Here is a 26,071-nt window from a genome sequence, read left to right on the forward strand (position 1 = left end):
TTTAAAATATCTATGTATAATCTGAGGATGGCGGCCAGAGCTCTGAGAGAGGTTCATTGACTTGCTTATGGTACCACACTTGGTATGTGTTATAGATAAGCCATGAACGCAGACATTTCCATCGCTGAAGTCAGCCCCCAAGCCAGTATACCAGGTACTGCTTATTGGGCAGGAATGGGGTAGTTGATTATAATATATTAATGATGCTTTTGTAAAACTATGTGAGGGCAGTCTTATTTAGAATATGCCTGTGATAGTCAGAGGTGATATATTTTTTTTTACTCTGAGTGATATAGGGAAATCACAGGGAAATGGAAGGTGTGGGATGACATTTATTCATGTAGTCATAGTGTAAATTCTGCGGTCCAAATTGAACTTTTGAAGTTGTAATGATGGCCTGTTAAGCTTTTAATTACGAAATAATCTTTTTTTCCCCAAAAAAATGGATGAAACATCTTTGTAAATTCATAAATACATGTGTGTTGGAGCCACATATATATTCAGATATATGCATTCCCACAGATCCAGATGTACCAGCTTTCAAGACTCCTTCATGATTACCACAGAGATCTCTACAGTCACCTGGAAGAACATGAGATTGGCCCCAGTCTCTATGCCGCCCCCTGGTTTCTTACTATGTTTGCATCACAATTTCCATTAGGATTTGTAGCCAGAGTCTTTGGTGAGTTTTTGTAAAGTTTCTTCTGGATCATCAGGATACCGTGGTAGATTAGAATATTTGCTTTCTCTCCACTACTGTTTTGATTTTATACTTCAACATTATATAAAGATATATTGTATACATATATATCATATATAAAGGTATATATTATTCTGTGATTCTTTTATTGTCTAAAATCCTAAGATTCCACTAGACAGGGTACCTTGCATTATTATGCTTTTTTCCTTTCTTTTTTTCCCCATTTCTAACAACTGCTCTCTATTTCTCCACCTTCCACAAAAGGGTTTAGGTTAAATCCCATTAGAACAAATACAGCTACAGTAGGGGAGGGATCTGCATTTTTTCCTCCATAACATATCTCGCATATGTCCCCTTCTCTCCCCGACCCTGTCATCACTCAAGTGCAAGCCTCATTCCTGGACTATTGCAATAACCTCCCTGCCCCAAGTCTTGGAAGTGGGAGTCCCTCCTCCACAGAACTGTCAAAGTGATCTTCCTAAAGTGCAGATCTTCTTGATCATGATCCCTGCATTCAATAAATTGCAGTGGTTCCATATTGCTCTATAGCCCTTCTCAATCTGGCTCCTTCCTGCCTATTTAGTCTTACTCCCCTCCACGTACTCTGTGATCCAGTGACTCTGGCCTCCTTGCCATTCTTCCAACAGGACACGACTGTGAATTTCCACTGACTGTTCCCCGTGCCCAGAACACTCTTCATTTATGCCACCTGCCCTCCATGGCTTCCCTCAACTTCCAGCTAACATCCCACCTTCTACAGGAAGCCTTTCCTCATCCCCCTTAACTCTCGTCTGCTTCCTTCCTGTGTATATCATTTGTATGCTATTGCTTGCGTATTGTCTGCCTCATTAGACTGTGAGTTCCTTGAGAGCAGGGATTGGGGTTTTTGTTTGTTTGATTTTTAACCCTGCCCCCTCCCCCTTTCTTTGTATCCTTAGCACTTAGGACCATGCCTGACAGGACTAGAGACTTGATTGACTTGATTTAACACATTATCTTCAAGACCTGGCCATTAAGACACTTATTTCTAGCAGTATTTTATCGCTTCTTACTCTTCTTACATCTGAAGCATTCAGTATTGTTGATGACCTCCTTCTTCATAAAATTTCTCCCTTCCCATGTGGATCTGTGGAACAATGAGCTCTCTTGATTGTTTTCCTACCTGTGATTTCTCCTGTGCTTTCTCATCAGCTCCTCCATTTCCTGCTGACTGTTGCTATTATATAAGGCTCTAATCTTTGCTTTTTATCCTCTCTACACTGTCCCAGAGAATGTATCTACTCTCATGTCTTCAGCTGACACCTAAATGTAAAAGACCTTGAAATCTGTGTCTCATCCCTTTTCTAGATATCTTCAGCACATTCCACTATAGCATCTGATTCAACATGTCCAAAACCAAGCACGTCTGTCCCCCCTAAACCCCAAACCAAAAAACCCCAACCCAAACTCCTCTTCCTTTCCAATTTTTTCCAAATCTCTCCATGGAATCACATTATTTTAGCCTCCTACACTAGAAATATTTGTACATTCAGTCTTTCTCTTTCATCCCCTTTATTCCATCATTTTTTTTTTAATTCTTTGTTTCAAACGTCCAAGACTGTGTAGATCATCAATACATCAGGCTTAAATTATTGCAACAGACCACTGACTTTAGTCTATCTATGTTTGGTTATCACATTGGGGCCCAACTCCCATTCTTCACTTTAAGTATACCTTCATAATGTACCTAGCTAGAGCCAACCTTATTTTAATGGTTTTTTAAAAATCATTTCAAGCTTTATTTCCACTTAAGTTGATTTCTTTTCCATTTTTAAAGGATTTTTTAAAAAATAGATTACTGATATAGTTAGTTTATTGTAGCATATGGATTGTGGACTCAATAAATATAGGACTGGAAGAGACCTTAAAAGACCATATATCACCCCCAACTCCCACCCTCACCCCTACTCATTTTACAGAACTGTGATGCAAGGAAGTTGTGACTTGCTCAAGGTTGTATAGGTAGTGAGCATCAACAGCAGAATAGTGTGAAGTGCGGATCCAAATTCCCCTCTCCCACCCCCACCCCCACTCCCTTTTTTGGCCATACAGCTGTCCTGGTGTTCTCCCCGCCCCCCTACCCCCACCCCACCCCAAGCAGTTTTTATTTAAATAATGATTCCATTCCCCAATGATTTCTAAGCACGGATTTAGTAAACATTAACCCAGAATATGCAGTTGGTTCTATTTCTGGTTCTTTATTTCTTCCTATTGGTCTATTTCTCTATTCCTTTTCCAGAACCAGACAGTTTTTAATTATTGCTTTATACTCCATTTTGAAATCTGAGAGTGCTAGTCCCCCTGCCCCAGTTATTTTTCTAGGCATTTCTTGATATTTTTGCCAGCCTGCTTTTCCAGATGAATTTTATTGTAACTTCAGCTAATTCCATATAATAGCCTATTGATCTTCCATTGGTATGATATTAAATCTGCAAACATTTTTACTATATTTGCTCCACCTAACCATTAGCAGGTGATATCCTTCCATTTCTTGAGTTCTTTCTTGATTTCTTTCAAAATTACCATAAAGTCATATTGATAGTGGTCATTGGTCTTTTGCGTGTTTTGGTAAATTTGTGCCTAGATATGTTACATTTTATTGATGTTGTTTTCAAGAGTATCATTATCTTTACCTTCTTTGTGACTCCAGACCTGAGCAGAGTTCTTGGAACATAAGAAGTGCATAATAAATGCTTATTGACTAACTGATTATTGTATTGAAGAGAAATAGGAAGATTATTTTGTGGGTTTACCTTATGTCCCACTACTTGTAGGGACATGTGTCTCCAAACAGAGATTTTTAACTTTTCCATGATCAATGCTTATGTCTTTTTCTTTTCACTTATTATTGCTATTACTAATATATCTAAAACCATGAAAAATAGGATCAGTGAGCATGACTATTTCTTTTATACTTGTTTTTTTTTTTTTAGTGAGACAATTGGGGTTAAGTGACTTGCCCAGGGTCACATAGCTAGTATGTGTTAAGTGTCTGAGGCCAGATTTAAACTCATGTACTCCTGAGTCCAGGGCCAGTGCTCCATGCACTGCACCACCTAGCTTCCCCCTCTTATACATATACATATAGCAATGCCTTTAGTGTTTTTCTATATGTATACGCATATGTATATGTATATGTGCATGTACATATACACATATGTGCATGTACATATACATATGTACATATACACATATATGCACGCATGTACATATACATATGTGCATATACACATATATGTGCATGTACATATACATATGTGCATATATACATATATATGCATGTCGTTCCAAACATATACTTTTCATCATATTGAAGAAAGATCCTTCTAGTCCTATATCTTTTTTACATTAATGAAAGCTGCATTTTATCAAGACCTGTTCTTTATCTAATGACTTGATGGTAGAGTCTTTGATTTTTTTTTTTGCTTTTGTTTAAGTGATCAATTATATAAACAGTTTTCCTGGTTTTAAACCATCCTTAAATTCCACATGGTGACTTCTTTATTGTTTATAACTTTTGGTATTCCTATGTGGAATGATTTTAATTTCCCCTCCAATTTTTCAAGTCATTCACATTTCAAGTTTCATTTTCTCTACGAAGCCTTCTTTGACAACTCTAGTCCATGTAGAACAATATTTTGCTCCTAGAATTAGTGCTATACAGTTTAACTTTGTTGTATATACAACTGAATTATATTGTTCCATTTTTTCCCTCAGCTATCCCATGAGAGCAGGAACTGTTTCTCGTGCCCTCTTATTGAAGTTGGTAAAGCATGACTTTAGACCTTGATTAAAAAAAAAATCAGTTCATCTTCACTGTTCTTAACAAAATTTCAATTATTAAAATCATTGTATGATAACAATATACAAGAGCTTATTATATGGCATGGTAACCAAGAAAGCGTTAGATTCAGATTCAATTCTGATATTATGAAAATTTTGGAATTGGGGTATGGACATAGTTCTTTTTAAGATTCTTTCTTCATATATGTGTGTGTGTATATGTATGTGTGTGTATGTATATATGTATATGTGTGTGTATATGTATATGTGTGTGTATATATATATATATATGAGAGAGAGAGAACATCATTTGAATAATCTTGTGTGTGTGTGTGTGTGTGTGTGTGTGTGTATATATATATATGAGAGAGAGAGAGAGAGAACATCATTTGAATAATCTTGTGTCACTGACATGCTTCAAGGGTCTGTCTTTTCATGTCCAAATATCCTTTTTAGTAATGCATCCACTCTCTGACTTGAAAGATCATCTTCAAGAATTCCTGTCAATGAAAAACCAATCATGGGGGCAGCTAGGTGGCACAGTGGATAAAACACCAGCCCTGGATTCAGGAGGACCTGAGTTCAAATCTGGCCCCAGACACTTGCCACTTACTAGCTGTGTGACCCTGGGCAAGTCACTTAACCCTCATTGCCCCGTCCAAAAAAAAAAAGAAAAGAAATGAAAAACGTATCACTTTTCAGTCAAATCAGTAACCATCCTCTCCAAACTTAACTAGGCTGGTCTTCAAATGAGAGGTTAGAGGAAGTAGTAGTTAGACTAAATCTCAAATGGGATTTCAGTGGAGAATGGGGGACATACATTATATGTGTATAATGCATGTGATGGACATGTATTTCTATTCTTTTACTCGATTTTCAAAAGATCGCTTTATAGTCCTAATTTAAATAGGCATGCTAACTGGTATACAACAATGATAGGTGTTGATTGCAATTCAATTCATCCTGCGAGGGCTTTTAGCAAGCTTTCCATTTGGCTTAACAGAAAGAGGCCATCTCTTGAATCTCTCTTCAGTTCCTAGATTCCAAAATTAAATTTAGTTCACCTGTCTCTTGAATGATTAAAAATCAAGTAGGTGTGGTAGAACTGGCCAAAGACTGGCATATGAATAGGAAGCTTTATGGGGGTTTTATTCAATAGCGAAGGAAAATAAATGGGAAACGTGAAGGCAATGGACTCAGACTCCTACAGGAGTGACATGGCAGTGATGAGCTCTACAACTCTTATTTTTCCCTACAGACAACTTTCATGTCTTAGATTTTCTTACATTTGACCCTTTTCTCCCATTGTTTGGAGGCAATATGATAGAGTGAGAGTGTGCCAGGTTTGTGGTCACATCCTGACTCTGTTACTACTTGTGTGGCCTCATCTCCCTAGGTCTCAGTTTCCTCATTTGAAAAATGAGGGTTGGGCTAGATGACCACCCCTTAAATTTCCTCCCTAACTCTTCGTTGTACTTTTCAAACAGAGTAATTCCAGTACATAGTGCAGTGCCTTCATATTTTTCTTTTCTTTTTTTTTTTTTTGTAGTGTGCAGTGCCTTAATAAATTGTAGGTCCTTAACAAATGTATATTGATTGATTGTGAGAGGGGAGGGAGGAAAGGAGTTCTCCTACTAGTTTGGAAACAGCACACATCAAATTCCTCTGCCTGTCTAGAAAACCCAACAAAAGATGGCTTGGTGTTTCACGGAATCATGGGACTGAGCGGCTCTAAGGAGCTTCAAGAGGTCATCTAGTTCATCTCTGTGCCTCCAGGCAAGACTAAGCTTAAGCCATCCTGGACTTTATCACAGGAAAAGAACTCTTCTCTTAACCTTCATGAAGTGTATGTAAAAAGCTTCACAACCAAACAGAAATCTGCCTGAGAAGTGCCAGACATTTTTGGATGTAGCATGGCTAACTGGGTATCTTGCTGAGTCTGTCATAAAGGTTCTTAAGTCCAATTCTTTGTACTTTAAAACAAAATTATAATTTGATTTCTATAGAATTGGCTTCCTTTATTACCCCACGTATTTTATTTTATGCATTTTAAAACGTTGTTCTGATAAGGAGTCCGTAGGCTTCACTAGACTGCTAAAGGGGGTCCGCAACACCAAAAAAGTATAGAACCCCAGCTCTGTAAGGGAGCTAGTAATGATGGGATAATCAGGAAGCTAAGCCATTCCTGGGCTTTTTTTTTTTTTTCTTTCCTTTTAAAATACAGTTACTGGTAGGTCTTGGAGTTTCTAATGCATTATGCATAAAGAAGCTGATCCCTAAATCTAGGATTCCCTTAAGTCCTGCCGGTTTTTTTCCTTATGTATTTAATGGGTTATTCTCCAGTTCACTCAAAACCATGGTTTATAGCCAGGATGTGTGAACTACAAGGCAGTATTGTATTGTGATCTCAGGTTGCAAAAAGCTACCCTTTTTTACTTGTCTATCCCAACTTTCAGCACTTCAGAGTAAGCAGTCCTCTTCTAAAGTAGGCCCTATAACAAAGGTGGGCTCTCCCAAACCACTTATTTACTTAGCTTGGGCAGAGGGACTTAGGAAACAATGTTTATTCTGTTCCTAGATTGTGGATGGCTTGATTTTTCTATCTTAGAGCCTGACATTTATACATTGTACTCCTCTGGCCTGTAGCCCACTTCATTACAAGACTTTAGGACTGGATAAGCTCTTAAAACAAATGGGCCTTTGTTAACAATTCACTGTTTTATATGGAAGTAAAAGATTTCTGAGGCATGCAGTCAGCTTGGCTCACTCTTTTATCAGAATGGGATAGGTCACCTTGGATTGATGTATGTTCCCTCAGGGGGCAGCTGCCCACCGTCTTTATAGTGTTCACATTCACTTCAGGGGATCACATGTAATGTTTCCGGATTCTCATTCAGTAAGCTCTCCTGGTCACCACAGAACGCTTAGTAGCTTCCTTCCATACTTGGATCAGTGGGACAGATGTTGCAGTTACAATCTTCCTGTCAAAGAATTTGAAAAATTAGAGCTGACTTGCTAATCATAGCACCTCTCATTTATGTAGTGCTTTTGGTGGGGTGAGGGGTGGGGTTTTACAAAGAACTTATACAATATGTCTCATTTGATTCCCCACAATAACCCTGAGAGGTTAGGTGCTTTTATTATCCCCGTTTCACAGATGATGAAACAGAGACCCAGGGAGGTTGTGATTTGCCCAGAGTTATCTGAGGCACAATTTGAGCCTAGCTCTGACTGACTCCAAGTCCAGTACTTTATGCATTAACCCTCCTACCTTATTATGATTGGTGTTGGATTTATGATTGGTTATATGGCTGTTAAAGTTTAAAAATACACTAAGACTTTTGGAATGTGTATTATGTATACCATCAAAGAGAGGCAAATGAAAGTTGTCATTTAAATACCTTGAGATTTATAGTGAGGCATTGGAATAGACTGTTAATATGGACAATGAAGATCCTTGGCTCATGTTAAGTATTTTTGATTTATGATGCAGAGACCTTTCCCCAAAACCTTCATTCACCTGACTGTTGCTAATATTATTTTTATCCTTTGTTTTATTCCCACTGGGTGCTGAATCAAATGTGATCATATCCCAGAAACAGGATCTTACCTTTTTAAGAGGAACAAATAGGGGAAGAATTGAAGTGGTGAGAGAAGTAAAACAGAAATGTATTCTCTCATCCTCTTTTTGGTTTTATGACTTTCCCCAGATGGAAAATACCACTTTCAAATCAAGGGAAGTTTCTAAGAGAGAGTATTGATACAGTGACCCCAAAACAATGAAACTAGAGTTGACTATTGGGAAAACCAGTTTTGTTCTGTGCTCTTGCCAAATAGTTTACAAAGTGGTAGAGTCAGCTGAATTCAAAGCCACTGCCTTTATTTCCTGTTTGATAAAAACCAGTGTTGGTCTGTGGTTTGGAAAAGAGGAAAAGCAAAACGATGGAAAGAAAACCCTGTTGAAAAGAGAGGTAGCTCTAAGGATTTCACCAAACAACCAGAATCTTGCCCCACCTGGACATGCCTGCCATGGGAATGGTTAGTTTGCTTTCAACAGTGGTTTCCAAATGTGTGAAATTAGCATTTCTAAATAGAGTAATTGAGGACTTTTTTTAAGGGTGAGAAGGAAAAAAAGAGTACAGCTCCCATTATATAAATAGCAGACTTTCTTTTTAATAAAATAATATCAGTGGAATAATTTTAAGTTTGGGATCCCCAAGCAAAACTTTCAAAGATATTCCCCATAAACTTCTAGAACCATACTGGCTTTTCCGGTATGAACAGATCACAAGGTCATAGATTTAGAATTGGAGGGGATCTTAGAAGTCATCAGGTAAGTCCAATCCTCAACAGATTGCAACAGATGGGGCAACTGGGACCCGGAACAACTAAGTAACTCACCCAGTGGCAAGCATTGGGAACCCATGCCCTCTGACTTCAAATCTAGCATCGTACCTTATTAAACATGCCTGGTTTTCATGTATGAAGAAAATAATGTCCCACTTTCAGGAAGGTGTTATTTTTTCAGTTAATTTTTTTTCTTTTTTTTAGGAATTATGATGGTCTGACATTTTCTTGGTGGCCTCTGCTGTCGGTTCTGTAGCCTTGGTATCTTCAGGCCCACTAACTAGCACTCAGAGGTCCTAAGATGGCCCAAGATAATTGCTTCCACCTTCCTTCTCTATCGAGACAGGCTCTCTAGATAACCTTTGTACCTTTGGGACCTCCACAGTCTGAGAGGGAGGAAGGAAGGAAGGAAATAAACATTAAGTATTGTCTATGGCACTCTACTAAGTCCTAGGGATACAAATACAAGCAAAAGGACAGTCCCTACCTTCAAGGAGCTTATGTTCTTATGGGGGAAGACAACACATGAAAAGGAGCTGAAAGCCAAGGGGTGGAGGATGGGGGCCAAGGAAGAAGAAAGTACCCAACACAAGGGCATGGTTTTGAAGGCTAGCCTGCACCCCATCACAAAATGGAGACCTGGTCCCAGGAAGAATTCACCAATGGGAGAAGGCAGGTCTTACAAAGGGATTGAGAAGGCCATGGGTGATTAACTGTTCCATGTAGAGGAAGCCCCAGGTGCTACAGGAAGTTTCAGAATGAAATATTGACAGAGGCAGGATTTTGAGGTCTATAAGCCAGGAACAGAACCATGAGGGGAATCAGACAGGAAAAGGGGTGACCTCTGGATTCAGCTTTTTCCCTCTCTTCAATATAGACTGCAGTCCCTCTAAAACTGGGAAGATCTGGATAGGCTTCCCTACCCTGTCAAAGGTTCTAATATACAATTTCCATATTACAGTTGTGACCCAGATCAGTAGTGTCAAATTCAAATAAAAATCATGCTTATAAGCCATGAATTTTGACACCTCTGATCTAGAACCTCTTAATATGAGCCATCATGCAGTATCACTTGTCTTGAAGGGGTGAGTGGATTCTCCTCAGTGCCTGCTTCTCCAACTCTCCATTACTCTCTTCCTCCTGACTCTTTGATGGGTCTCATTGGTTGTTTGACCATCTCTGCAAGGCTCTGATTATTTTCTGACATTATGGTGAGGTCTAGCAGGTTACTTATTCTCTGACCTACTTGGTATGGGGTAGTACTGGTCTGTTATTATATTTTGTATTTCCCCTAGATGCAAAGAATTTGCAGCAAGAGTATATCCCTTGGTTGGAATTTCCACCAGGGAACTCAAGTATGATTGCCCTGCTTATTCCTCTCTGAGTTTTTCTGAGCCAGAGCCATAGTTGGTAGTCTTATTTATTCAATTAATAAGCACTTATTTTCCCTCCATTCTCCCCAGTGGGGGGAAAACAAAAGGAAAACAAAACCCTTATATGAAATATGCATAACCAAACAAAACCCTTTGGCTATGACCAAAAATACGTCTTATTCTACATCTTAGATCCATCACCTCTGTCAGAAGGGTAGATAGTATGTTTCATTATCAGTCTTATAGAATCATGGTTTGTCAACCAGAGTTTTTTAATATTTCAAAGTTGTCTTTAAAATGTTGTTAATATATAGTTTCATTTCTGCTCATTTAATTCTGTATCAGTTCATACAGTGCTTCTCATTTCTTATGGCACAAAAATATCACATTACATTAATATACCATAATTTGTTTAGTTATTCCCCAGTGGATGAGCATCTCTTTCCAATTCATTGCTACTAAAAAAGAGCTTCTGTAAATATTTTGGTATATACAAGTCCTTTTATTCTTTTGTCTCTTTGTAGCATAGGCCAAATAGTGGTATCTCTGGGTCAATGAATATTTATCTTCTCTCTTTCTCTCTTTCTCTCCTCATCTACTGCCTCCTTTCTTTTATTTTCCTATAAAAATGCCCAGCTCTCTATTTGGGCTTACTTACAAATTGCTTTCCAGAATGACTGAACCAATTCACAGCTCTTCTTCCTTCTTCTTCTTCTTCTTTCTCTTCTCCTTCTTCTTCTCCTCCTTCTCCTTCTCCTCCTCCTCCTCCTCCTCCTCCTCCTCCTCCTCCTCCTCCTCCTCCTCCTTCTTCCTGCAGTGGGGGTTAAGTGACTTGCCTAGAGTCACACAGCTAGTAAGTGCCAAGTGTCTGAGGCTGGATTTGAACTCAGGTACTCCTGAATCCAGGGCCAGTGCTTTATCCACTGTGCCACCCAGCTGCCCCACACAGCTCTTCTAATAGTGCATTCACATGCCTGGAAGATAGGATTCTTGTCCAGCTATCAGGATGTATAATGGTAGTATCATCCTAGTACATTATATGTGAACAATAGAAAGGCCATATGCTGACTCAGTTGAAGTTGAACCATCTGCCCAGACCTACCCTTGTGTTAATACTTTTAGGGTGGATTTTATTTAAAATCTTGACCTTCCTTAATAAAAATGAATCCTGACAAGGAAAACATACTTCAAGAAGGATTAATTTCATAATACCTTAGCTCATGACTTTCCAAATTTTATGTAGTGATCTCTGTCTCTGTCACACACACACCCTGCCACTCTCACCAATGGTTACTTTCCTTTCATATTATCTATAAAACAGTCCATGCAAATAATTTCTTAGACTGTATTTTATTCAAGTAAATTAAATTAAGAATTTTTACTATTTTTATAACAAATTTAATTGTTGAATACTTAAAATTATTATCTATGACTGTCCTTGAGTTATTTCATTTTTTAAGTTATTCTTTAAAAAAAAAAAGCTTCTTATACTCTACTTACCAAAGTGAATGACATCAGGAAATCTAAGATATTGTGATACTTTTGCTTCCACACAAAGATTATTTAACTTCAAGATTACATGCCACATTCAAATGTAGCAAGCAGCATGACTCAGCCCAGCTGTGTCATTAGCCCACATTGATTGTGAGAATGGCAGATTGTACCCACCTCAGGCTTCAACACACACTGACTCAAATTTGATCTTGTTTGTTCACATATTGCATTAAATAATTACACTGCCTTAACTTTCAGTGGGAGTGAATTCACCATGTTAGTCTCATTTTTGTTGGCTGTGATTTGGACTTTGTTTCCATTGAAAAAAGTCAGTATGTTTATGAGGGAGTTATACTTGAAAATATCCAATATTTTTGGCTATTGTTTGATGTTTTGCAAGAGCATCTCCTGACCCGCTGAGGAAGCAGACCCTACAGTTTGGAAAACTCTGCTTCAGTCATTGTAGAAGACTTATTTCTACAGCTTTATTTTCACTACTTTTGGTTCCCTTTAAAATCTTATATATTTTATTTTATGCATTTAAAAACATTATTTGGAGAAGCGGGGTCATACCTTTCATCAGACTGCTAGGGGGTGGGAGAAGACACACAAAAAGTTTAAGCACATGCATAACCTATGTCAGATTGCTTACCAACTTACAGAGAGGGTTGGGAGGAGGGGAAGGAAGGATAGAATTTGGAACTCAAAACTTTTTTTTTTAAAGTGAATGTTAGGGGCGGCTAGGTGGCGCAGTGGATAAGCACCGGCCCTGGATTCAGGAGTACCTGGGTTCAAATCCAGCCTCAGACACTTGACACTTACTAGCTGTGTAACCCTGGGCAAGTCACTTGGCCCCCATTGCCCTGCAAAAAAAATAAAATTTAAAAAAATTTTTTAAAAAAGTGAATGTTAAAAATTATTTTTACATGTAATTGAGGAAAAATTAAATATTGAAAAAAAGTTTTTAAAAGCTTAAGAACCCCTGCACCAGGATATTGTTTATGTTTTTCCTTTCTCCTTCTAGAGATAAAAAGTCTATGCACCCTCGCTCCAAAGGCTTATTGGTGTTTATGATCTTCAGATAAGCAATATGAATCAAAAGTACTTTTTTTAGGTTGTTAATTTCCTATATGTATCTGCTGCCATCTTGGGCCTATAGAATTTGTTGTGTACCAGCTCCAGGGTCTTCTTTTGTTCAGAATTGTTTATGGAGTGATTTGATGGCAATGGAATAGTAAGTCTGGGGTAGTACCCACTGCTTTCTTATGCCTCATTTATGTCTTGGCACAGTATATGATTGCACTGCTCTGACTTCTACCAGTCTCTCAATAGCAGAATGTTCAGCCTGATTCACTTTTCATAAGTCTTTATTTATACATCTGCTCATCATGATGTCCCTGGACAGTTAGGCTAGGGAAGGTTGGCCCAATAGCATATTGTCAGTGTGTCAAAAGGTCCCCAGAGGAGTACCCTGGAGATCCATGTCTAGCGTTTTTATCAATGACTTGAATAAAGGCCCATCAGATTTGCAGAATACACAAAGCTGGCAGCAGACCTAACTAAAAGTGGATGATAGAATCCGAACCTAAAAGGAATTTGACAGACTTAGAGCATGGGGCTGGATCTAATATGATGAAATTCAATATAAAATTTTACTTTGGGTATAAAATGCCAACTTCACATGTACAAGATCAAGGCACATGGTTAGGTAGCAATTTGTCTGAAAAAGATCTGGAGTAGGTGGTGGACTACAAGCTCAAAATGAATTAGCAGCATAATGTGTCAGGTAATGTAACTTTGGTTACACGGCCTCTGTTCTCTTCTGACCCCAGTCTTGATTGTTGTGTTTAATTCTGGACATAGTGATTAAGAAGGACGTTGACACAGCAAAGAGTGTCCAGAGGAGGACAGCTAGGATAGTGAAGCCCCCCTCCCCCACCCCACCCCCCAGTTCTGCCATAGGAAGATTGGTTGAAGAAGGAGAAGCTGGCTGTGGTTAGCCTGGAGAAGACTCGGGATGAATGTGGCAGTGGTAGTCAGATATTTGAAGGGATTACATTTTTTTTTTCCTATTTGGTCAAAATGGGCAAAAGGAGTAGTGGGTGGCAGTTGTAAACAAACTAATTAAGGCACATGATCAGGAAAAACTTGCTCCCTATTAGAGTTGTCCCGAAACAGCATGGGCTACCTCAGATTCTCCCTTCTTGGAGGTCTTCATGAAAAGGGTAGATAGTCACTTGTCAGGTAGGTTATAAAGGTGAGGGGGCATTAACCAGATGGCCATCGAGTTTCCTTCCAATCCTCAAATTCTGTGATTCTCTATTGAAATCTTCTGTGTGGGAGAAGTCCATGCTGCTCTTTCTTGAGTTAGCAGCCCAACTGTTTTCATATTATAGATGAATTTACCTTCTTTACTTCACCTCTTCTGTAGGATTCTCTAAGGTCTTTGCCATCTACAGCCTATGGAACTGGCCAGTGGATCAACATTGGTCTTTCCTAACTTGTAATGATGAACTCAGTTGTCTAGTGTTGTTCCCAGCCTCCAAATTATCAGTGATCAAAATGAAGGGCATCTAAACCATTTTTTTCCATGAATAGTTGAAAACTGGCAGATCCCTAGAAATCCCTTGGGGCATACATTCAGGTTGCTAAAATTCTACTAGACAGGGGGCAGCTAGGTGGCACAGTGGATAAAGCACCAGCCCTGGATTCAGGAGGACCAGAGTTCAAATCTGGGCTTAGACACTTGACCCTTACTAGCTGTGTGACCCTGGGCAAGTCACTTAACCCTCAATGCCCTTCCCACCCCACCCCCCCAAATAAATTCTACTAGACAACCACAGCTACCTTTTCCTTATCTTTCTATGCCTTGGGAATCTAATAGCACCTACCTCCTAGGTCTAACACTGAAAACCACTAATTGTCCAGAAGACACCTCAGAGCCTCTTGAATTCATGACTGGTCCACTGGTCAGTAAGATTTCATGTAGACAATTTCCTTACCGGAGTGTAGAAAAAATCTGGTTGAAGGAAGAGGCCTTAAGGGTAAACTTAGAATTTAGGAAAGCATTCTATTCAGCCAATTCCCTTTGTTACCAGAAAACCTGTAACTTAAAAAAACCCCCAACAACCCTGTAGTCATTTCCTTACCCAGAGGATAGAGACATTAAACATGCATAGATCATTAGAAATTTTCTTTCACATTACTGCATTGTGGCCATATACGTGGTACTTTCTTTACAAAGCTCAGTGTTTTACAAACTTGGTTTAATTTCTTTTTGTCATCCTTGCTTTTGTAAAACAAATGGGTGTACAAGCATTTTTCTTCTACAGTAAACCCCCCAAATTACATACTGGCTGATGTTCCTTTGCATCTACAGCACCACATCTCAAAAAAATAGTTTAGAGGTATTTTAATAAATAACTATTCATGAATATCTTTTGTTTTTATACAACTCACATTTCTTAATGTATTCCTTATCTCTTCTTCCTCCTTGTTCTCCCTGGGATGTATCCCTTATAATTAAAAAAGTTCAACAAAACTAACCAACATATTGAAAAATTCTAATATTGTATACAGTGTTCCACACATAGAGTAATATCTCTTCTTGCTCTTCTTCCTCATCTCCTTAAAAAAAAAAAAGTACTTATCTCTTCTTCGGGGCCAAGGTTACTCATTATAACTTTGTAGCATTCAGTTTTGATTGTTTTGTTGTTACATTTCCCCCTCCCCCAACACCCAATTAATAGTGTTATATAGTCATTGCATATATTATTTTCCTGATTCTGCTTAATTCACTTTGAATAAATTTATATAAATCTTTACATACTTCTCTGTATTAACACAGTAATATTCCATTATTCCACCATAACTTATTTATCCATTCTCCAGCAAGTGGGTATCTACTTTGTTTTTAGTTTTTTGCTGCTACAAATATTAGTTTGTGTGTGCGTGTGTGTGTATATGCTATAAACATATAGGTATATGAAGATATATATGCTATATGTGTATATGTTGGTGAATATTAGGTCTGTGTTTTTGCCATTGACTTCCTTAAGCCATAATGTGACCTTAAAATTATTAATATTTATTTTTCTGTTGTTTGAAAAAATCATCTTGTACTACCTTATTTAAAATATGTTTAAATCGAAATAAAGCTAAAAGAATTTGGGCTTATATTTCCAAGCCTGCTCAGAATTCAGACAGTTGGATCAAATGTACCTTTCAGCTAAAAAAACTTTTATGATTCTATAATGTATAAAATAAATGTGTACTTTGGATAACGAAATGGTATACTATTTCATCAGAAGCTGGTTTGGTTTAACTTTCTCCTTTTCTGTGTTTTCCCAGATATGATCTTTCTTCAGGGATCAGAGGTCATATTTAAAGTGGCTTTAAGTCTGCTAGGAAGCCATAAACCATTGATTCTGCAACATGAAAACTTAGAAACCATAGTAGATTTTATTAAAAATACACTACCAAATCTGGGCTTGGTGCAAATGGAAAAGACCATAAATCAGGTATGACTGAGTGTGGGCATTCAGAAAATTCAAGTTACACTTAGATGTGTCCTAAACAATGACTTCTGTGTGATCAAAAGGTGATCCTGGGGAGCAGGGATTATGTCATATGCAACTATTTATCCCACACAACACTTTGCACTTAGTAGGTGTTTGGTAATTATTTGTCAGCCAATAACAATGAATTCAGTGGTTAAAAATTGCCAATAGAAAAATGCCTATGATGTTTAAATATAAAAAACTAGTGCACATTTTAGCAGTCCTTAAGAATTAGAATGCCTAATTCTAACATTTTGCTCTTCTGAAATATTCAGAAATATTATCCAAGGTTTTTCATGTGAATTATTCCTGTTTGATTGCAGAGGGATATTAATGCATTTCCTTTTAAAGCAGAACTATTTTAATAGCAATACTGTATTTTTGGGGGGGCAACAAGCATTTATTTTATTTTTTTCCAGTTACATGTAAGGGTAGTTTTAAACATTCATCCTCATAAGATTTAGAGTAGCAATACTATATTAAAGATAATGTTGGGGGCAGCTAGATGGCGCAGTGGATCGAGTGCCAGCCCTGGAGTCAGGAGTACCCGGGTTCAGATCTGGCCTCAGACACTTGGCACTTACTAGCTGTGTGACCCTGGGCAAGTCACTTAACCCCAATTGCCTCACTAAAAAACAAACAAACAAACAAAAAAAAGATAATGTCTATCACACAAGTATATGGTGGGGAGGGAAAATATAATGTATGTTACCTAACTGTGGTTGGGAGGGGGGAAAAATGAGTCTTTTTAGAATTCATTTCTTCATCCTTAATTTTAGCACCTCTTCCTTCAAACTGTAAAACGAGATTGAGTATTTGGAAAATGGAGTATTATTTACTAAATATTTTGGTTGGCTAAATTATTTATTTTGGGGGGGGTGAGGCAATTGGGGTCAAGTGATTTGCCCAGGGTCACACAGCTAGTAAGTGTTAACTGTCTGAGACTAGATTTGAACTCAGGTCCTCCTGCATCCAGGGCCGGTGCTTTATCCACTATGTCACCTAGCTGCCCCTGGTTGGCTAAATTTTAAAACTAGGATCATTAAGTAAGTTTCAGGGATGCAGATTTTGGCTCAATAGAAAAGAAAGTAATTCCCCAAATGACAGACAGGACAGGATCTCAGAGGCCATTGAGTCCAAATTGTAGCTGACCAAGAGCCTCCACATGGGTAATCAAACATGCCTACTTGCTATATGTGACTTTCCATTTCTCATCTGTCCATGTTTTTATGCCATGCCTAGAATTTGTCTTCCACTTGGTTTTTTTTCCTAGTCTAATTTACTGAACCAAACCCTTTTGAGTGTGTATCATTCTTATATTAGAATGCTCTGCTTTAGGAGATTACAATTAATACAATCAGAAAATAAAGTTGTTGGGGTTTTTTTTAATAGATTTTCTTGATTTTTTTCTGTTTTTACATCACCTAGATTTCCCCTTAAATCTGTCCTCTGTCCCCCACCCTTATACCCTCAAAATAATTTATTTAAAGAAAGAGAAGGAAGTGGAGAAAAATTCTATAAAACTGATAGACACTTCCCCCCAAAATCTGACATTACATGCAGTTCTTCATACCTATAGTCCCTAAGCTTTACAGAGGAACAGGAGGGAGGAGGTATGTTCTCATAGGCCTTCTTTGGGGTAAAGTTTATTTTTCATAATTTAGTAACTTTCAGTTTCAGTTTTGTGTATATGAGGTGGTTCTTTACTTTCCCATCATTTTACTTATCATGCACATTATTTTCTTGACCCTGCTTACTTCACTTTGCATCAGTTCATGCAAATCTTTCCATGCTTCTCTCATCATGCTTATTTTTTCTTCTAACACAATAATATTCCATTACATTTATGTAACACAATTTGTTTAGCCATAGACTGTTAACTGCTTGTGGGCTTTTCTAATCCTTCCCTTCCCTCCTAACATATAGTAAATAGTCAACTAATACTGGTTTACTGTTTTATAGCACATGTAAATTAAAATCTCTCCCTGGTGAACTCTCCAGGTCTTTCACCTCCCTTTGCAGTTTTATGGAAACTCAGAGTAACTCCCCAAGAGCAACATTAAATTAATTTATAGAAACTTATGTGTTCCAATGTCATCAAATTCATTTTCCCACTTTCCCTTTAAAAACATCCCTAAGCAGTTGGCCATTTATTATCTGTTTGAATGCTTCCAGTTATGGGAAGCTCGCCTTTTAATATGCCCACATACCTCCTAGTTGGCTAGCTTTAGTTATGTTTGTGTTTCTCCCAGACACACAAACAACATAGGGCATTAGATCTAAATTGATCTCCCTGTTAAAGGGGAAAACATCTATCTCTCTTCGATCTCACCTATCAGAGAAGATAGAGTTACATGACAGAAGGAAAGGTATGCTTTCAATGAAAGAGATGGGGGCAGCTAGGTGGTGCAGTGGGCCCTGTAGTCAGGAGGACCTGAGTTCAAATCCAGCCTCAGACACTTGATACTTAATAGCTGTGTGACCCTGGGCAAGTCACTTAACCCTCACTGTCCCATAAAAAGAAATAAAATTTTTTTTTAAAATAAAAAGGTATCAATGAAAGAGATGTTGGTTCATGAGCATTTATAATGGAAAGCCAATGGAGTCATAGAGTGTTTAGGAAGATGGAGATGGTCAGTAGTGTCAAAAGCTTTGGAGAGGTAAAATAGAATAAAGCCTGAGACCTGACCATTCTGTTGAGCAATAAAAAGATTATTGATAACTTTGGAGATCCTAGTTGTAGTAGAGCAGAGGGGTTAAAAGCCATAATACAAGCCAGATTGCTTTCCACAAAGACAATAGTTAGTTCATTTTTGTCTTTGTATCCTGAGCACCTAACACGGCGTCTGGTTTAATATGTTTGTTGAATTATTGTTAAATTGATTGATATTGAGATCGAGTCTACCAAAAACCTCACATGTTTTTCACAGGACCTTTGCTCTTGCCATGACTCCTTTATCCTGTATTTGTGCTGTTGATTTTTTTGAATTGAGGTTTTAAATTTAAATTTTATCCTTATTTCATCATATTTAGGCCTATTTAGTTTGGCCCATTTAACCATCTTTGAAGAAAGACAAAGATGACATTGAGGTGGAAGTTGCAAAGAGGTGTATTAAGACTCAATATAAGGAAAAACATCCTAACAAATAGAGATGCCCTAAATTTAAATGGCACCGTGCCAGATCATTGGAGCACCCCACCTTTTCAGAAGTTACTAACCTATTAATATTATACTGTGACCCACTCTTGTGGTCTGGCTATTCACCCAGGTCTAAATCCTCCTAAGAGTATGATAGTTTCAACAAACATGTCCATCTCTCCACCATCCTTAGAAAACCTTCATATGACCCTTCAAGTTGTCATCTTTTCTCTTCCCTTTCACAACTAAGCTCCTAAAACTGTATTCGTTGACTTCACCTGCTCACCTCCCATTCTTCTGATAACAGGTGGTAATTTGTCGAAGCCATTTAGCAGTTGTCCATTTGCTAGAATACCTTTTGATTAATTTTTAGGTGAACCAATCCATGATATACACATACACATATGCATACACATACATATTCATATTTTGCATTTTGTCCTTTCCTTCATTGTGAGACAGAGTACTATAGTGGAATCAAGAGAGACATGGGTTCAAATACTGCTTTAGACACTTAATAGTTATGTGACAGTGACAAGTCACTACACTTCTTTGTGCCTCATTTTGCTCATTTGTAAAATTGGGAAATGATGCTTATGCCTATAGTACTTAACTCACAGGGTTGTTGTGAGGATCAAGTGAGATAATGTAGGTAAGAGTGCTTTCCAGTGCCACAAATCATGTTTTTTTCCTGTGTTTAGCCATCCAACCCATCTCCAAATTTTGTGTCCCTTTTTCTTTTTACTATTCACATTCTTTTGCTCCTGTTGTGTTGCCTTCCTTTATTTGTCATCATTTATGCTAATGTATAAGTCATGAGGGAAAATTATAACCCTTAGTCATTAGCACCAAAACCCAGAGGCCAGTGCCTACTCACTTTTCTCAAATCCCACAAGTCCCTGTGGTATTCTAGCTGCTATTCACGGGAAATCATAAGGCCTCTTCCCCACAGACAGTCTTGGTAAGAAGCAGAATTAAAGCCAAGGGCCACAAATTTAGAGCAAAAAAGGAACCTGGCCCTTTCTTGCTCTATTTCCCCTCTCATGGCTGGAAGCTTGTTATTCTCCCCTCCCTCCTTTGCGCTCTTCCCATTTGTCTTCCACATGCCCCAGAACCTCCTCCAGTGGTTCATTGTAGTCACAAGTCAGACAGGTGTGCCAGGCTGCCTGTGTGGCCAGTAAAAGCACTCAGATGGGCTCGCAGCAGCTGGAAGTTTCTGGGTGGCCGTCAAGGGCAGCTGTGGCCCCATTTCATCAAAATAATTCACTCCATGGATCACAAAGCCTTAAGGAACTGTGGCCTCATCTGGATCTGGAAGGAGAAAGAGCACAACTCCCAGTGGCAGATACAGATGTTTATAGAGGCTCTGCTGGACCTTCCCACCCTCCAGCTGTCACCTAGAAGCCCAAGAGCAGCTGTGAATCTAGGCACATCTGAAAAGCTCAGTAGGAAGGGGCAAGTGCATCTTGTCATGTGAAGGACCCATGGTTTTCCTAGTCATCATTTCTTCATGTCTCTTCTAGATCAACCATGGTTTGAGCCTGAAAATGAATATTCTTGTCCTTAAAATGGCCGGCTATCATGAATTGAGACATTTTAGGAGCACATAGAAATGAGGTGGAGATAGATCTAATGCTACTGTCATTTTGGGATCTTTTTATAAAAGAAGAAAAGAAAAGGCATAGCAGAGGTTCTGTGAAATGGGAATAGTGCCAAGCTTTCTATGTACTTTTTACACCTTTCTTCCTTTTTGTTTTTTTAAAATTAAAGCATAGCCATTAGCCGTATCAATGCCCGAGTCCAAGAAACTTGGGTGCAGACAGGGTAGTTGTTTAGGAAGCTACCTATTAAGTGCAACATAGAGTCTTCAGAAGCTTGGACCTTGGATGCACACACCCTCATCTTGGCAGTCTGCGACTGGCTTCCTTTTTCCAAAGCAGGTGGAATAACTTTGGGGTTGTTTGTGCCATTAAAAATAGATAACTTGTTATTTTTCATGGGCAACACTGAACACTGGAACTGGGTAGACTCAACTGGGACATTCAAAAGCCTATGACAGGCTTGACAAATGGAAATGTTGGCTTCCTGGCCTCAGGCTCCAAGTATCTGGAACTTAGATGAAAAATCTTAGGAAAACCAAACATGGAACTTTAGGGCTATTAGGTGACTTAGAACTATGTTATTTTTATTTTATTTTATTATTATTATTTTTTTGCGGGGCAATGGGGGTTAAGTGACTCGCCCAGAGGTCACACAGCTAGTAAGTGTCAAGTGTCTGAGGCTGGATTTGAACTCAGGAACTCCTGAATCCAGGGCCAGTGCTTTATCCACTGTGCCACCTAGCCGCCCCAATAACTTTGCCTTTTTTTTTTTTTTTTTTTTTTTTTTTTAGTGAGGCAATTGGGGTTAAGTGACTTGCCGAGGGTCACACAGCTACTAAGTGTTTAAGTGTCTGAGGCCAGATTTGAACTCAGGTGCTCCTGACTCCAGGGCTGGTGCTCTATCCACTGCGCCACCTAGCTGCCCCGCCATTTTTTAAAAAATGGAATAATTGGAAAGAAAAGACAGCATCCAGCAAAGCTACTCCAATCATTCATTTTTAAAGATACTAGCCATATGTATAGCTCTATGTAAGACCTTGAATGCTGGTCTGGAGTTAAGATTCTGACCCTATTATTTACTACTTGTATGATTTTGGACTTCTGGGCCTCATTTTCTTATCTGTAAAATGAGAACTTGATAACCTGTAAAGACCCTTCCAAGTCTAAATCTATGATCCCATGAACTCCTCATTCTCTCACTTCAATAAATGATAGAGAGCTCAGATGGCTACAGCCCCTGTTGAATGCTCAGGCCTTCTAGGTCCCCATATGATTGCTCTTTCTTTAATTTTTACTTTGCTGCTTTGATTTGGCATATTAATGGGCCCTAGTTTTCATCCTTCAACCAGTCTTCCTTTCTGGTGGCAAAGATTCTGAGACCTGAAATAGGCCACTTGTGTCCCTCCACTAAGAGGAAGGAGCTTTCCTTTTCACAAGACATCTAATGATGGTTCAGAGGTATTGTGCTGGGGATGGAGCTATCTCTTCAGAATCTAGCGGACATTACCATGGTTTAGGGAGGATCATAGAACAGAATGGCAAAAACAAGGACCGATCGGCAGTTGGGAGGTAATGATACAATTAGGTAATCATGATTATAGCCCAGAGTACTTCCTAGAGCTTAATGAAGGGCTGAAAGGCCTTGGACCCAGCTGAAAGCCATTAACCTGAGCAGGTCTTCAGTCTATATAAAATGCTTCAAGGCTTTGTTGCCAAGACTCTCCAGGCTAGAAGGTAATTTAAATCTGCTGGGGGAAAAAATGTTTGGGGGTGTGTGTGTGTGTGTGTGTGTGTGTGTGTGTGTGTGTGTGTGTGTGTGTGTGTGTGTGTGTGTGTGTGTGTGTGTGTGTGTGTGTGTGTGTGTGTGTGTGTGTGTGTGTGTGTGTGTGTGTGTGTGTGTTTTACTTACTCATGGTCACATACCCAGTGTATGTCAGAGTTTGAACCAAGGCCTTCCTGAATCTGAAGCTGACCTTCATTCCATTCAAGACTCTGTCTTGGTTTCATGGTCATTGTGTACCTAGAAAGTTGCATGTGAATTGATTTTTTGCAACTAGAATCCTATTTATATGTACTTGGAAAGTACCGTATTTAAAGCAGCCTCCTTTTATGTTTCAGCTTTTTAATTCAGATGTCATAGTATTAGACCTCACTGGTTATCTATTTCATACCCCTCTCATTTTAGAGATAAGCAAACTGACACCTGGAAAGGTTTGAGTAATTTATCCAATGTTTCACAAGTGGTAAGTGGCAGATACGGGCTTTCAACCAAGACCCTCTGATTCCAAATACACTGAAATAAGTTGCCCAAGGTTATGTGTTTTGTATGGCCTGATTCTTGAACATTGGATTTTCTTAAAGTGAGGCATACATGAATGTTTTGAAACTATTTAAATAATTTTGTTCAGAGCTGGGATCTATTAGTTGCTTTTTGTTATGTTAAAACGGCAAATTAGATTCTCAAATATTTAGATTCCTTGTCCTTGAGGGCATACTTGTTGACTTAAATTGAATTACCTATGGAGGCAAAATGTGGTTTCATTGTCATCTACTGTAAAAATGAAAGACAGCTGTGGTGCAGGGGGTAAGGTTGGTGGCATATGAATCAAGGTTTTTGTTCCAATTTATTCTCCTTGGAATAGTAGGCAAATTACTTAACCTTTCTAAGACTCATTTTCCTACCTACTTTAGGGTTGTTTTGAGGGCAAAATAAGATGATGCACATGAAAGTTCTTTGAAAACTCAGATACCGTACAAATATAATAGGTTTTATTTCTTTTCAGTTGTATATATGTCAGCAAATATTTATGTGCTGAATCCAATTTGTATTTGTCATTTCCCTAATTCAAAAGTAGGAAGGAAAGAGTTCATCTCAAGGAGGAGAAAACAGTTATTCATATTAGAAGTTGAAATGAAATTCTATGATGCTCCATTTCTTTAAATCCTGACGATGTGGCTTCAAGGGGGCATTAGGACATGTTCTCGGTGATGTGACCATATTAAAGTTGCAGCATTAGAGAAGGGATAGCATTGTGGTTGAATATTTCTGACTGTTTTTAACCTTAACTTCACTCTGTAAATTCATTCTCCAAGTAACATATTGGAACCCCTCATAGAAAACCCAATTTAATTGAAATCCCAAACTACAAATACATTTAAACCATCACTTAACTGTATTAGGAGAGGCCACTGCATTTTTATTTTCATGGAAACAATGGAGGGAGGGGGGAAATATAGCCTTGGCGGCAATAAACCCAGAGTCTCCTGAGTCCCTTCAGTACTCTGTCCACCCAGTCACACTGTCTTCCAAGAGAGACCAAACAATGAGCAACTGATTCACTTCTGTGCTTTAGGGTTATTTTTCTAATGTGTGGTTTTTTCCATCACTATTACTATTATGGGAAGGAGGACAACTCAAGCTTTGTTTCTCATTCACTCCTCTTTGTGGGTGACATTTGGGCTCTGCATCCATTTCTGCATTTTTATTCTTTTGGTCCAAGGAGGGTCTTTCAGTAATCACTTCTATTACACAGCTGTTCTCCTGATGATGAACTATAATTAAACTTTAACCCAGGAACAGTATGGATGAGAACATGGGTCATTTTTTAAAAATCCCATTGTGGTAGCCTTTTAGGGTACAGACTTGGAGAGGAAAGAAACTAGTCTGTCTTTTCAGGCTCTGAAAGTATAATTTTACCTGGTAGAGAAATTATTCTCTAGCAGAGTTTGAAAAAGATTTTATCTTTTAGATAATTGGTATGTTGCCTTAAAATTGTTCTCTAGTTATTTAATGTTATTATGTCTTCTCATGAAACTTTGGGGGAGGGGGGATAACTAATCCAAATGGTTAGGTTCCTCAAGGGTAGAAAGCATGACTGTCTTTAGTATTGCCCATAGGACCTGGCACAAAACTAAGCATTCATTCACAAATATTTAATGAAGTTTTCGATTCTGTGTGTGTACATAAGTGGGCTAGGTACCAGGTGGGGATGGGGGAGGGGATAGAAAGGGAGGGAAAGTGGGCAGGGGGTGGGTGGGAAGGGAGGGGAGCTGGTGGTGAAGGAGAATCTTAGAATAGTTGTGCATGCAATAGGTGCTTAATAAATGCTGGTTCAAAGAATCACATGAATATCTATTCTCACTCTTCTCCATGCCTGACTTCATTTCTCTATACAATAGGTGTTTGAGATGGACATCTCCAAGCAGTTACAAGCTTATGAAGTTGAATACCATGTGCTTCAGGATGAACTTATTGATTCATCTCCACTCAGTGACAACCAAAGAATGGATAAATTAGAAAAGACTAACAGTAGCTTGCGTAAACAAAACCTTGACCTCTTAGAAGAACTGCAGGTAAGAGGACATGAAGCTTTCTGTCCAAAGAGCCCATTATTGTTTATTAACACACCTTAGAGAAGCTGTCCACATGGACTTCCTCATGGCCACGAGACCTTCCTTACCCTTATCTGTGGGGCAAATGATGTGTGTGGCAATCTATGCAACATTGAGGTTGGTTTGTCCTCTGGTTTTTGTTGTGGGCAGACAGAATATCCCAAAACTTGGCTATTTCTACAGTTACCCTTCCCTGAATCACCCAGAAATAAACCAAAGCTCAGAAGGGATGTCCCACTAAAGATGATTCTGAGAGCCACACCAAAGCAATCTGGAGGGAAACATCAACTTGTTGATGGAAGCCAGATTGTGTATGGAGCCAATCCAATCAGCCAGGTATTAATTCTCATAGTTCTTTACACAGGTGCAGCTGAAGAAAATACAAAAGGTTTGGCTGACTACATAATAGGTCCTTAGTAAAAATTTGTCTAATTTAATTGACAGTTCCGATTGTAATATCGATCCTAAACCTTTAGAATCTTCCATTCTAATCACATACCATTGGCCATGACACACAGAGGTAAAATCATATAAAAATTGAAAATGGAGGGTTTTTTCCCTTGGACCTTACATAGTACTTTATCTTGCACCTATCTGATGCACTTATCATGTGTGATTGTTATGGGCCACATACTTACCTAAAC

General features: G+C 38.6%; 1 protein-coding gene across 5 annotated transcripts in view; it reads left to right on the top strand.

Annotated features, from left to right (window-relative positions):
• The window catches only part of TBC1D1 (TBC1 domain family member 1), a 316,594-nt gene that overhangs the window by 278,337 nt on the left and 12,186 nt on the right, over positions 1 to 26,071 (top strand). For all 5 annotated transcript variants that reach the window (XM_043971867.1, XM_043971868.1, XM_043971866.1 and 2 more), the window contains 3 exons: positions 523 to 682; positions 16,087 to 16,256; positions 25,215 to 25,388. In XM_043971867.1, the coding sequence (XP_043827802.1) occupies positions 523 to 682; positions 16,087 to 16,256; positions 25,215 to 25,388 (504 nt within the window). The remainder of the gene's footprint in view (positions 1 to 522; positions 683 to 16,086; positions 16,257 to 25,214; positions 25,389 to 26,071) is intronic.

This window comes from Dromiciops gliroides, chromosome 6 (genome assembly GCF_019393635.1).
Source record: "Dromiciops gliroides isolate mDroGli1 chromosome 6, mDroGli1.pri, whole genome shotgun sequence".
Lineage (NCBI taxonomy): Eukaryota > Metazoa > Chordata > Mammalia > Microbiotheria > Microbiotheriidae > Dromiciops > Dromiciops gliroides.